The sequence below is a fragment of the Bos grunniens genome, chromosome 5 (assembly GCF_055505025.1).
Source record: "Bos grunniens cultivar Pamir isolate PY7600 chromosome 5, Bosgru_T2T1.0, whole genome shotgun sequence".
Lineage (NCBI taxonomy): Eukaryota > Metazoa > Chordata > Mammalia > Artiodactyla > Bovidae > Bos > Bos grunniens.
The window spans coordinates 89,299,505-89,313,745 of NC_141169.1; the positions used below are offsets into that span (position 1 = coordinate 89,299,505).

The 14,241-nt window shown below is 39.8% G+C and overlaps 1 protein-coding gene across 6 annotated transcripts in view; it reads left to right on the top strand.

Moving 5' to 3' along the window:
- Positions 1–14,241, top strand: part of ABCC9 (ATP binding cassette subfamily C member 9) — a 156,531-nt gene that overhangs the window by 39,262 nt on the left and 103,028 nt on the right. For all 6 annotated transcript variants that reach the window (XM_086401802.1, XM_086401801.1, XM_086401804.1 and 3 more), the window contains 2 exons: positions 366–508; positions 12,374–12,482. In XM_086401802.1, the coding sequence (XP_086257928.1) occupies positions 366–508; positions 12,374–12,482 (252 nt within the window). The remainder of the gene's footprint in view (positions 1–365; positions 509–12,373; positions 12,483–14,241) is intronic.

Genomic DNA, 14,241 nt, shown 5'->3' on the forward strand with positions numbered 1-14,241 from the left:
TTTTCTTTCTCAAAAAATTTAGTACTAGTTGGAAAGAGCCTGACTAGGTGTTAAGAATTCTGGATTCTCTCATAGTTATTCCCCCTTTTCAGTAATTTGACAGAAGTCAGTTTTCTGATCTTTAGAATCTGTTTGGCCCTTTTCACAAGTTTACTGCTAGAACTAATGTAGACCATTAAGTACTCTAGTATTTTAGTACTTAAGTACTCACGTGTTGTTCTTCTTAAGGAGAAATTTGGATGAAGTAATAGTATTTTTCAGAGTTGCAGTGGGCATTCTGGCATAGAAGAAGGTGTTCAGTTTGCAAAATTTAATGTATTTGTGAAACCTTCTCCAGCTTTCCCTAACACCCTTTCTTCGCACAGACGTTTGTGACCCACGCATATGCCAGCGGGAACAACCTCCAACCTGCAGAGGCCTTTGCTTCGCTCTCACTCTTCCACATCCTGGTCACCCCTCTCTTCCTGCTCTCCACCGTGGTCAGGTTTGCAGTCAAAGCCATCGTCAGGTATGTGCTGGAATGTCCGGGTTTTTTGCTTGATTACAGAAATACTACTTGCTCCTGTTGGCACTGGTTTAGGCACTTCTGTTGTGTCCAACTCTTTGCGACCCCACAGACTGTAGCCCGGTAGGCTCCTTTGACCACAGGATTCTCTGGGCAAGAATACTGAAGTGGGTTGCCATGCCTTCCTCCAGGGAATCTTCCCGACCCAGGGATTGAACCTGCATCTCTTACGTCTCCTGCATTAGTAGGCAGGTTCTTTACCACTAGCAACACCTTGGAAGCCCACATGCTCATGATAGTAAGTTAGAAAATGTATAAAAAGAACATCTTAATCACTGCCCAGAGATTACTTGGTATCAGAGATAACTTGTTAAAACTTTGCTATGAGACCTTTCAGTCCCTTATTTCATGTAAAAATAATTATTCTAAAATAAAAAATTTTTGAATTTTTTGGTTATTTTCTCCCTCATTAAGACCATAGGCATGATATTTACTGGCTACACGATATTCCATTGTTTGGAAGTATTTGAATTTACTTAACGGTTACCACTTTATTGGACATTTAGAATATTTCTGTTTTCACCCTAACATAAATAATGTCTGAGAGAAGCATCTCTTTATCTTCAAACTTTCCTCTGATTATTTTTTAAAGTCAGATTTCTAGAAGTGTCAACTCTCATTCTGATAAGTGTGCATCTTCTTAAGGCCCTTAATGAGTATGGCCATGTGGTTTTCCCTTACAGGAGATATAGGTCAAAAAGTGTAACAGGTTTTTAAGATTTTTTTAATGAGTATAGCCATAATGTTTTCCAGAAAAGCTGGGCCAATTTATATTTTTACCAACAGTGATAATGTTCACATCAACACATATTTTCTGTTTTATGTTAGTTTAGTTTGGCAAAGAAAAAATAAATAAAATTCCAGACTCACAGTCTCTGCAAATGGGAAGACTTTGCAGAACTGAGTGCAGTGTTTTGTTCACTTTAAGTATATTTTTATAGTGTTTCTAATCAGTGTGGACCTCACCTTCGACTCACAGTGTCCCATAGTACACAGCTACAAAAAGATGTGATCTGATAGCAATCACTTCCCACCATTCTGACTTGTGTTATATAATACATGTGTTAGAAAACTATTATACTGCACCGTGTGTGCTTTAGTCTACTATATTTGATAGGCATTCTTAAGATAGTATTTTGCTTTTTGCTATGAAGTTTTATAAACCTTATAAAACCTCAGCATGTTTCATAAACAGTATTTATCATATTTATATCTGGCCTTTGGAAAAAAAAAAACCAAGATGTTGCAATACAGAAAGAAAACTGGAAAATTGAAGCCTTAACTATACTAAGTGTAGTGTTGCCATTGCTAGTAATATGGAGCATCTATCATAAGACCTTTAAAAATGAGGTAACTTTCCCAATGTTTATGTATTATTGAGAAAACTGGTATTTAATATTCAAAATAACAGAAGCTCCAGTTTTAGGCAATAGTATATAGTGACTTAATGACTTAACACAAAATGTCATTGTGATGTGTATAACTTGTGTTAGTTGCTCAGCCGTGTCCGACTCTTTGTGACCCCATGGACTGTAGCCTGCCAGACTCCTCTGTCCATACTGTTCATGGAATTCTCCAGGTAAGAATACTGGAGTAGATAGCCATTCCCTTCTCCAGGGAATCTTCTTGACCCAGAGATTGAACCCAGGTCTCCTGTACTGCAGACAGAATCTTTTACCATCTGAGCCACTAGGAAGCCCCAAAGGTTAGCTCACTGCATTGTCCAGGAAATGAACCCCGGTCAACCGCTTGGGTAGATGGGTGAATTTAACTAAGATGACCATTATTTTCTACTACTGTGGGCAAGAATCCCTTAGAAGAAATGGAGTAGCCATCATAGTCAACAAAAGGGTCCAAAATGCAGTTCTTGGAGGCAATCTCAAAAAAGACAGAATGTTCTCTGTTTGTTTCCAAGGCAAGCCATTCAATATCACAGTAATCCAAGTCTATGCCCCAACAAGTAATGCTGAAGAAGCTGAAGTTGAACTGTTCTATGAAGACCTACAAGACATTCTAGAACTAACACCCAAAAAAGATGTCCTTTTCATTATAGGGGACTGGAATTCAAAAGTAGGAAGTCAAGAAACACCTGGAGTAATAGGCAAATTTGGCCTTGGAGTAAAGAATGAAGCAGGGCAAAGGCTAACAAAGTCTTGCCAAGAGAATGCACTGGTCATAGCAAATACCCTCTTCCAACAACACAAGAGAAGATTCTACACATGGACATCACCAGATGGTCAACACCAAAATCAGATTGATTATATTCTTTGTAGCCAAAGATGGAGAAGCTCTATATAGTTAGCAAAAACAAGACCAGGAGCTGACTGTGGCTCAAATCATGAACTCTTTATTGCCAAATCCAGACTTAAATTGAAGAAAGTAGGGAAAACCACTAAACCATTCAGGTATGACCTAAATCAAATCCCTTATGATTATACAATGGAAGTGAGAAATAGAGTCAAGGGATTAGATCTGATAGAGTGCCTGATGAAACTATGGATGGAGGTTTGTGACATTGTACAGGAGGCAGAGATCAAGACCATCCCCAATGAAAAGATCAGAAGGAGGCCTTACAAATAGCTTAGAAAAGAAGAGAAGCAAAAAGCAAGGGAGAAAGGAAAGATACACCCATTTGAATGCAGAGTTCCAAAGAATAGCAAGGAGAGATAAGAAAGCCTTCTTCAGTGATCAGTGCAAAGAAATGGAGGAAAACAATAGAATGGGAAAGACCAGAGTTCTTTTCAAGAAAATTAGAGATACCAAGGGAATATTTCATGCAAAGATGGGCACAATAAAGGACAGAAATGGTATGGATGTAACAGAAGCAGAAGATATTAAGAAGAGCTGGCAAGAATACACAGAACTATACAAAAAAGATCTTCACAACTCAGATAAACACGATGGTATGATCACTCACCTAGAGCCAGGTATCTGGAATGCAAACTCAAGTGGGCCTTAGGAAGCACCACTACAAACAAAGCAAGTGGAGGTGATGGAATTCCAGTTGAGCTATTTCAAATCCTAAAAGATGATGCTGTGAAAGTGCTGCACTCAATGTGCCAGCACATTTGGAAAACTCAGCAGTGGCCACAGGACTGGAAAAGGTCAGTTTTCATTCCAATCCCAAAGAAAGGCAATGCCAAAGAATGCTCAAACTACTGCACAATTGCACTCATCTCACACACTAGCAAAGTAATGCTCAAAATTCTCCAAGTCAGGCTTCGAAAGTACGTGAATCATGAACTTCCAGATGTTCAAGCTGGTTTTAGAAAAGGCAGAGGAGCCAGAGATCAAATTGCCAACATCCACTGGATCATTAAAAAAGCAAGAGAGTTCCAGAAAAGCATCTATTTCTGCTTTATTGACGATGCCAAAGCCTTTGACTGTGTGGATCACAATAAACTGTGGAAAATTCTTCAAGAGATGGGAATACCAGACCACCTGACCTGCCCTTGAGAAATCTGTATGCAGGTTGGGAAGCAGTTAGAACTGGACACGAAACAACAGACTGGTTCCAAATAGGGAAAGGAGTACATCACAGCTGTATATTGTCACCCTGCTTATTTAACTTATATGCAGAGTACATCATGAGAAATGCTGGGCTGGAGGAAGCACAAGCTGGAATCAAGATTGCTGGGAGAAATATCAATAACCTCAGATACACAGATGACACCACCCCTATGGCAGAATGCAAAGAACTAAAGAGCCTCTTGATGACAGTGAAAGAGGAGAGTGAAAAAGTTGGCTTAAAGCTCAACATCCAGAAAACTAAGATCATGGCATCCGGTCCCATCACTTCATGGCAAATGTGTGGGAAAACAGTGGAAACAGTGACAGACTTTATTTTTGGGGCTCCAAAATCACTGGAGATGGTGACTGCACCCATGAAATTAAAAGACACTTGCTCCTTGAAAGAAAAGTTATGACCAACCTAGACAGCATATTAGAAAGCAGAGACATTACTGTGCCAACAAAGGTCTGTCTAGTCAAGGCTATGGTTTTTCCAGTAGTCATGTATGGATGTGAGAGTTGTACTATAAAGAAAGCTAAGCAATGAAGAATTGATGCTTTTGAACTGTGGTGTTGGAGAAGTCCCTTGGACTGCAAGGAGATCCAACCAGTCCATTGTAAAGGAAATCAGTCCTGAATATTCATTGGAAGGACTGATGCTGAAGCTGAAACTCCAATACTTTGGCCACCTCATGTGAAGAACTGACTCATTGGAAAAGATCTGGATGCTGGGAAAGATTGAAGAAAGGAGAAAGGGATGACAGAGGATGAGATGGTTGGATGGCATCACCGACTTGATTGACATGAATTTGAGTAAACTCCAGAAGTTGGTATTGGGCGAGGAGGCCTGGTGTTCTGCAGGGGGTCACATGGGGTCACAAAGAGTTAGACATGACTGAGTGACTGAACTGAACTATGCATCTGCTTGGATGCAGCTATGCTCACCACTATACTGCCACACCTTATCTTATTATAAATCAAATTGTGATTGGTTATGCTGATTCATATCATGATCATTACAATCCTATTCTGTAAGATATGTCATTAGGAACAGACTCTGGGGCTGTTCAGCATTTAAAGCTCAGGCCCTCTGGACTCATCTGCCCTCATTTTCTTTACTCATTTTCTGCCTCCTGAAACACTCATACGGATCACTGACTGATTTCTGTAGCACCACTTCCAAATTAGGCAGTGCCCTGGAAGAGAAGCCACTTCAAACAATAAAACTGATAAATGGCCAGAGTCTGCTATTTTGGTTCTTATTTTCATTTTCTCCATTTAATAGTTGCCCCTCTCATTGCTGCCTTCTTAATCGAATTTGACTTTGTGCTACAAGTGGAGATAGAAAACAGTTGATAACTAATAATAGATCACTCCTCTGAAATCAGGAGGTTACTGAGCAGTGAAAGGACTTTAACTATGTTACTATGAAAAAAAAAAACTAATTAATCTAGGGGTGTGTGTTTCCCCAAGTCCACAGTATATAATCCTGCTGTAGTGCATCCTACTGAAACTGAGAGTGGATCATAATCCCTGTGTATTTGTGCATTGCACTCTCTCTTCTGTATGTTCCAGGGAACAGGCATTTGCCAGTTTGATAAAGACCAGTCCGTTTTCAGGGCTCAGCTCCAGATTTCCCAAGCCATAGGCCAAATGAAATCAGCTTATAAAAGCTTGCTTCTCTAAAGTGAATTTCAGTGGTTGATTTGTGGGTCCTAGGGAAATGACCAGTCAACAGAAGAGGCCAGTGCTTTTTCCCACTGTATGCTGGTTCTTGGAACCTAAATGAGCATTTTTCCCGGTGTGGACTGGGCTCGGCATTTTCCTCTGCGCCTGGGATCCCATGACCAGTCTTGAATGCCAGTTGGCGCACAGCGAGTTGAAGCAGCCTGTTTATAATTGGAGACTTTGGTTAGCTGATTTTGAAACTGCTTCTCAGGACTGTAGAAGTTATTTGCTACATTCAGATGCATTCTGAGATTTGGTGGGTTAGAACGGGGTGCACCATATACCCCGACGTGTGCTACATGTGCATGGAGGAGACGTCTGAACTTCTCTGCTATAGGGAAATTCTGTGCCATGGGAAATGTGTTGCCTTGAGAAAATTCTATGCTTTCTTTTAAAAATGTTTAGCTTGTTAGATTCAATTGCTTGTGGTGCTCAGTGGGTGGGACCTTATACCTACATAATAAAATGGAAGAAAGAGGCAATTAAAGATTCAGGTTATCACTTCTTAACTCCAGCATTCTACATCATTTGAGTTCTTTTGACCTTTTACGATGATATGTTCCAGCCTGCATTTGCAAAACAGAAGGAAAGAAGTGAAGAAAAAGTAGGAAAGTCACTAATTTCTTAAATATTAAAATACTTGAATAAGAGTGGTCTTTTTCTGGATGCTTGCCTTTCTTGTCCTCTTTAGTTTCTTTGTAAGAAAATAGTTAATGTAAATTGCTTTTCTGGAGGAAAATGTCAGTTGCTATGTTGTATCCTTTATAAATAATTTGAGTTTAGGTTTCTGGTATTTGAAGTATAATGCAGTATCTATGTCCAAAGATGTCATTTGCCAAGGAAAAAATGTGTAAAACGAATCCCTTGCTTTGTTGGAAGATAATTTTTTGTCCTTTCTCTCATGTACCTCCCAGAGGAAAGTATATTTGGCTAGTCTACTGTGATTACCTTCAATCAAATAAATTGTTACTGATATTTATCACAGAGCCTGCTCACAGGTTGACCTGGTCTGCATTTACAAAACTTTCATGGTTCCAACAAGAAAAACATGTAACTGCCAGTAAAAAAATCAGTTATTCCCCCAAAACATAGTACCTGTCCGAGATACTCATGTGTATGTATATGCTCAGTCATGTCTGACTCTGTGACCTCACAGACTGTGTAATCCACCATCCTCTGTCCATGGGATTTCCCAGACAAGAATACTGGAGTGGGTTGCCATTTTCTCCTCCAGGGGATTGAACCCACATCTCTTGAGTCTCTTGCATTGGCAGGTGGATTCTTTACCAGGAGTGCCACCTGGGAAGCCCAAGGTACTCAAACTGTATCTAACCACCCAAATTGGAAAAGTGAAAAAATACCATGGGGAACATAAATTTAAATACTGGGACTTCCCTGGTGGTCCAGTGGTTAAGACTTCACCTTCCAGTGTAACGGTTGGAAATTAAATCTGTGGTTGAAGAGCTAAGATCCCACATACCAAGTGGCCAAAGAACCAGAGCATCAACAACAGAAGCAATATTGTAGCAAATTCAATAAAGACTTTAGAAATGATTCATATCAAAAAATTCTTTTTAAAACCTTAAATACTTTTATGAATTACCTAGTCAAATAAGAAATTAGTAAAACACTGAACAAGAAAGGTGATGGAGGCAGGACAGGAAGTTGGTCGGGATCAAATGTACCTGCTTGCAATACCTGCATAGCAGCTGTTCAACCACAAGCACTGTTACTGTTCAACTACAGGCATGTTATTTGGTGCCTCTATGGGTCAGTTTCCTCGCTTATCAGATGATCATCGTAAGGCCTCCTGCTTATGGAAGTTGGGGGAATTAAATGAGATGATACATGAAAAATGTCCAGCACATTGCCTAAATATATTAAATATTGAACAAATCTCCATTTTACTAATGTGCCACTATTTTACTAAATTCCATTCCATGCTTCAGAGAAGTGTCTTTCCGTGGGTCCACATTCAATTATTAAGTGGTTTAGGTATCTTGCTAAACACTGGGGATGGCAGCGATGAAAGATGGAGTGAGATCCACAGGAGTCCACAGTCTAGCTGGAGAAACTGGGCAGGGAAGCTAGTTTACCATGGTGCGTAATGCTGTGATAGAGCACTGCTCAGAATGCATGGGCCGTATATAAGGCTCACTGAAGCTTATCGAGAAGGAAGGGAGACAGTCTAGTCAGTACCTTCTAGGGACTAAACTTAATTGCATGTAGTGGGAGAAAGGTCCTGATGTGGCAAGCAATAGGGGATAAAGCTGGAGAGTAAAATCCCAGTGAGCAGATAGAGGATGCCAGTGATGCTGAAAAGTGCAGGGTGGCCATTTGTTATTTTAAGGCGAGGACTGTTTGAACAGATTTGCATTGTAAAAATACGACCCTGGCAGCATGGTGGCAGTTACTTCACCCTTGGTCAGGATTCATGCATTTTCCATAATTGTTTTGCCTTTGTGAGTTCTAAAAGGCCCTCCTCGTATGAACAGGAAATGCTTTTTGTATTACCTATTTATTCGGTCAGCAGACATTTCTTGAGGAATTGCTATGTTATATTTTTGGCACTGGGCTAGATTCTGAAGATGAAAATCTTGTTTTAAAGACTTCACAGTCTAGTGGGAGAGATAGTAACAAAACAAACAAAACAGCAGTTCAGGGGACCCTTAGCCAGAGAGCCTGGAATAATGGGGACAAGGGAGGGGAAATGGAGGGGGAGGTTCAGAAAAGTGCTAGTATTGGGTCCTCTGAGGTTCACTAATTGGAGATCCAAAGTGGGATCTTATGAAAAGGAAAGAAAGTTCTACCCATGCTCCAGTCACACTCTTTCACGACCCCGTGGACCGTAGCCTGCCAGGTTCTTCTGTCCATGGGATTTCCCAGGTGAGAATACTGGAGTGGATTGTCATTTCCTTCTCCAGGGGATCTTCCCAATCCAGAGATCCAACCCATGTCTCCTGCATTGGAGGCAGACTCTACCACTGAACCACCTGCGAAGACCTTCAGCCAGAATGGGGCTCGTTAATTTCATAAAAACTTCAGTAAGATTTGCATGTGTGCTAGAAATGGAAAATTGAGTCAACTGAGCTTACTTGAATGTCTGAATCATTGGTTTGTACCTTCTTTGACTGATTCAACAAGCATTCATGGAGTAATGTGTGCCAGGGGCTACTGGACTTAGAGTTACAAAGACACATGAACCCGGCCGTGTACTTTGTATACACAGACATAGTGTGAAGTTGTTTAAAAGGTATTCCTTTGATTGATAAAGCTGTACTCCTTAAAATCCAATCTCTTCAAGACATTAGAACAGAATGACAAAGTCTACAAAAGTAAAGAAAGGAACGTCATTTCATAAGGCATTTCTACGCCGTCTTTCAAGTCTGTGTGATCAGGCTTTGCTGTCAAAGACTTAAAGAGAGTGCAGAACCCAAAACTCTCTTTTTTTGTTTTTTTTTTTTTGGTTATGAAATTATTTTTAAAATATCAGTAATATATATACAACATACAGTTTATCATTTAAACCACTTTAAGTGTACAGTTCAGTGGCTTTCAGTATGTCATGTAAACATTACCACAGTCCATCTCCAGAACTTTTTCATTTTCTCAGATTGAAACTCTATAATCACTAAACAGTAACTCCCCTTGTGCCTCTCTTCCCAGGCCCTGGTGACCACCACTGACTTTCTGTCTCTGTGAATCCGTATATTCTAGCTACCTCATAGAAGTGGAATTAAGTAATTTTTGTTTTTTTGTGTGTGTGCCTGGCTTATCTTATTTAGCATAATATTTTCAAGGTTTATTATCCATGTTGTCATAATTCAAATATATTTGAGTCAGGAATTCCAGAACCATGGAAAAAAAGTATGGCAGATGCTCAAAAAATTAAACATAGAATTACCATATGATCTAGCAATTCCACTTTTGGGTGTATACCCAAAAGAATTGAAAGCAGGGACTTGAATAGATGTCTGTACACTCATCTTCATAGCAGCATTAATCACAATAGCCAAAAAGTGAAACAACCCAAATGTCCATCAACAGATGAATAAACTAAATACAGCATATACATACAATGGAATATTATTCAGTCAAAGCTTTCCTTAAACATTTCTTTTTAGTGAAATCTAAAAAATATTGGGTTGGCCAAAACATTAGTTCAGGTTTTTCCTCAAGATGTTCTGGAAAAGCCTGAACAAATGTTTTGGACAACCCAATACAACAAACTCATGAATATAAAAAAAAAAAAGAGGTTCGCAGATATATAGAGAACTAGTGGCTCTCTATAGTATTGTAATTACCATTGGGGAAAGGGAAGGAGGGAGGGACTACAAAGGCATAGGGCATTAAGAGGTCCAAACTCTTATGCCTAAAATAAGCTACAAAAGATATATTGTATAACACAGGTAGTATAGCCAGTGTTTTGTAACTATAAATGGAGTATAACCTTTAAAAACTGTGAGCCGCTTTACTGTACACCTATAACTTATATAATATTGTATCAATTAAACTTCAATTAAAAATTATTTCTCATATGAAATTATCATATACATACTACTACTGATATATATAAAATAGATAACTAATAAGGACCTACTGTATAGCACAGGGAACTATACATAATATTTTGTAATAAACTACAAGGGAAAAGAATCTAAAAAGAAGTATACGTGTATATATATATATATTCAGATATATATATCTCAATTCCTGTGCTGTACACCTGACACTGACACAATATTGTAAATCAACTATTGTTCTTGCTGTTGTTTAGTTGCTAAGTTGTGTCCAACTCTTTGCAATCCCATGGACTGTAGCCTGCCAGGCTCCTCTGTCCTGGGATTTCCCAGGCAAGAATACGGGAGTGGGTTGCCGTTTCCTTCTTCAGGGGATCTTCCTGACCCAGGGATCAAATCCAGGTCTCCCACATTGCAGACGGATTCTTTACTGTCTGAGCCACCAGGGAAGCCCAAGAATACTGGAGTGGGTAGCCTATCCCTTCTCCAGGGGATCTTCCCAAACCAGGAATTGAACTAAGGTCTCCTGCATTGCAAGCAGATTCTTTACCAGCTGAGTTACCAGGGAAGCCCCTACTTCAGTTAAAAAAAAAATTTTTTTTTTAATGATTTGTTTTATGTAAATGAAATTTAGAAGTTAATAGATAGACTGCCCCAGTGGGTTTTATTTACCTTCATGTTTCAGAAGAAAGTAAGCAGTTTCTGTGGAATACAAGGCTATAGGGCTTAAAGTTCATGGGCAACAAACTGAATCAAATTTACTTTTCTTCTCTTTTTTATTATCTGTCTTTTTAAATTTTGTATTGTCTCTTGTGTCTCCTGCATTGCAGGCAGATTCTTTATCATCTGAGCCACCAGGGCATCTCCCTTTGTTAATAACTGCTGTACAGCAAAATAATTCAGTTATACATACAGATACTTTTCTTCATTTTATTAGTCTGTCACAAAAACAAACTACTGAGACCTACCTGGGGGCACTTGACTACCAGCTCAATAAAAAATAAAAAAGAAATCTTTCGTTTCAAGTATATATTTTCTAGTTTCCTACCAATGGCAGTTTTTCCTCTATAGGTGATGCTGCCTGTACCAAGCCAGTTTGTCTACTATTAGCATCCTAGTGTGTTAAAAGGAGCATTTCTCGTCTTTCAAGTTCACCGACTTTTCTTTAGTATATCATGTTATTGATGGAGGGGTGTTTTCAAGTTATGTTATTGTTTTCTTTGATTCTTTCTTTTTACTCTGATGCTGTGTTGCAGGTTTTAGAGTGGGTGGGGTCAGTGGGGCAAGGGGTCTTGTGTCCAGGCTTTGGAGAACACAGGAAAGGATGTTTGTGAACTCCTCTTCTAGAGCAGGGCTTCTTAAACTGTATCATGCTTATGAAGCATCTCTGGATCCAATTAAAATACAAATTTTGCTTCAGGAGGTCTTGGGGGGTGGGGGCCTGAGATTCTCTGTTTTGAGGAAGCTCCCAGATGATGTTGATACCACTGATCTTGGCCGACATTTTGAGGAGAGGGCCCTCTCTATGCAGATTGTTGGAATATGGGCAACATATAAATAATGCTTATGCAAGGTTGTATAGTGGGTGAGGACCCTTGATCTCTGTGTTATATGCTACATGCTTTTACTTACTTCTCTGTACCTTTTTTCCTCCTCACTTTTAAAATTAGAAAAATGATACTTCCTTAGTTAGTAGTAGTATTAGTTTTAACCACCTTGTTTCAAGTTCCTCTGCAATTCTGTTGTCTTTAACAAGAAATACAGTTGCAAAAAAAAAAAACAAAAAACAGTGCAAGAGTGATTTGGTTGAATTTAGTTTCTCATTTTTCTAAGATTCTTCCATTTTAAGCACTGAAAGGCTCAAGTCCCACGAGGCCATCAGTCCCTGGCATTCCCTTGCTGAATTCCCAGTTGGTCTTGAAAAATGATTCTTAGAGCTGACTTGCTTACCATGGAAATGGTTGGGGGAAAAGTTTGTTTACTTAGGTAGAACTTCTTGGGTGGTGGTTTTATTTTTAACCCTTATCCTGTGCTTGTTTGCCTTTTGCAGTGTTCAGAAGCTGAATGAATTTCTCCTGAGTGATGAGATTGGTGAGGACAGCTGGCGAACTGGTGAAGGGTCTCTTCCATTTGAATCCTGTAAGAAGCACACTGGAGTCGTAAGTGTTTTGCTTGTTACGGGAGCTGTGAATAAGGGACCGTCCTGAGGATGGATAATTTAAAATGTGTGCAATTAGAAGAAATTGTCAGCTTTACTTGTAACCTATTTGAAGAAAAGGGGCTTCCCAGGTGGCACTGTGGTAAAGAACCCACCTGCCAATGCAGGAGACTTGAGACGTGGGTGCAATCCCAGAATTGGGAAGATTCCCTGGAGGAGGGCATGGCAACCCACTCCGGTATTCTTGCCTGGGTAATCCCATGGACAGAAGAGCCTGGTGGGCTACAGTCCGGGGGGTGGCAAAGAGTCAGACATGACTGAGTGAGCACACACGTGAAGAAAAATTACTACCTGCTTCTGCAACAAACTTATAGGTTTAGAATCAATAAAGAAACATATAAGGCTTATCTTTATAAATTATCAAAAGGTTATCCCAAGAAGGACAGCTCATGTTTAATTCAAAAGGAAACAGAGAGGTTGTCTACCCCAAGCTTTATATAAAAATAATACAAAATAAAACTCATGTATCATATTCTTATAATACCTTTAACTGTATTATACTTTTTAGTTTAAAACTTGCTTTTTGATGCCTTATGTCTTTTGATTCATTTAATATATTACATTACATTACCTGTATTATTTTCTAGGTGAATAGTTTTATTTGCATGTTGTTTTAGAGTCATAAGATTGGTGAGTGACAGAGCCAGAATTGGGTCTTCCCTGGTGGCTCAGTGGTAAAGAATCCACCTGCAATGCAGGAGATGTGGGTTCGATCCCTAGGTCAGGCTGATCCCCCGGAGAAGGAAATGGCAACCCACTCTGATATTCTTGCCTAGAAAATTCCATGCGCAGAGGAGCCTGATGTGCTGCAGTCCATGGAGTTGCAAAAGAGTTGGACATGACTTAGTGACTCAACAACAATAGTCAGAATTAAAACCCAAGTCTTGTGACTCCTGAACCAATTAGTTCATCCATTTCAGAAATATTTACTCATATCTCTGTAAAGCCTGGAAACAGTTGATATTATTTTTCATATTTTACATGAAATGTTATAAGTATTATATATTAGCTTGTGTTTCCAGACTTAGAAACTGCCCTGTGCATTGTGTCAAGACCTGTCGATGTAGCTCTGAGCAAGGCAGGCAGGATCTTTCTTGTCACAGAGTTTGCTTTCTTGAGGCAGGAGTCAGATGATAAAAAGTAAAAAGATGAGATCATTTCCCTGTCGGAAGAAAATTAAAGAAAGTGTTAGAGAGCGACTGGTGTCCTCAGAGCAGGGTAGTCATTCTCCAGAAGGTCCCTCTGAAGAGCTGTCATTGGAGCTGAAACCTGTCGGTACCTCTTCTGCAGAGGCCTAGAAAGGGGCCAGATGATTTCTCGGGGAGAACTAGCAGCTGCTGTGACACTGAAGTGGGAATTAATTTGGTGTGTTCAAAGAACAGAGGGGCACTATGGCTGATGCCCGGTAAGGAAGAGAGAGATAAAATGAACTAGAAGCAAGGATTAAGTGCTAAAAGTTGCTTTGGTTGTGTCCAACTCCCTGCAACCCTATGGATTGTAACCTGCCAGGCTCCTCTGTCCATGGGATTCTCCAGGCGAGAATACCGGAGGGGGTTGCCATTTCCTCCTCCAGATAATCTTCCCAATCCAAGGACCGAGCCTGCATCTCTTACATCTCCTGCATTGGCAGGTGGGTAAAGAACAAGGATTGCAGGTCCTTTAAACCAGAGAGAGAGTTTGGATTCTATTGACAAGCAATA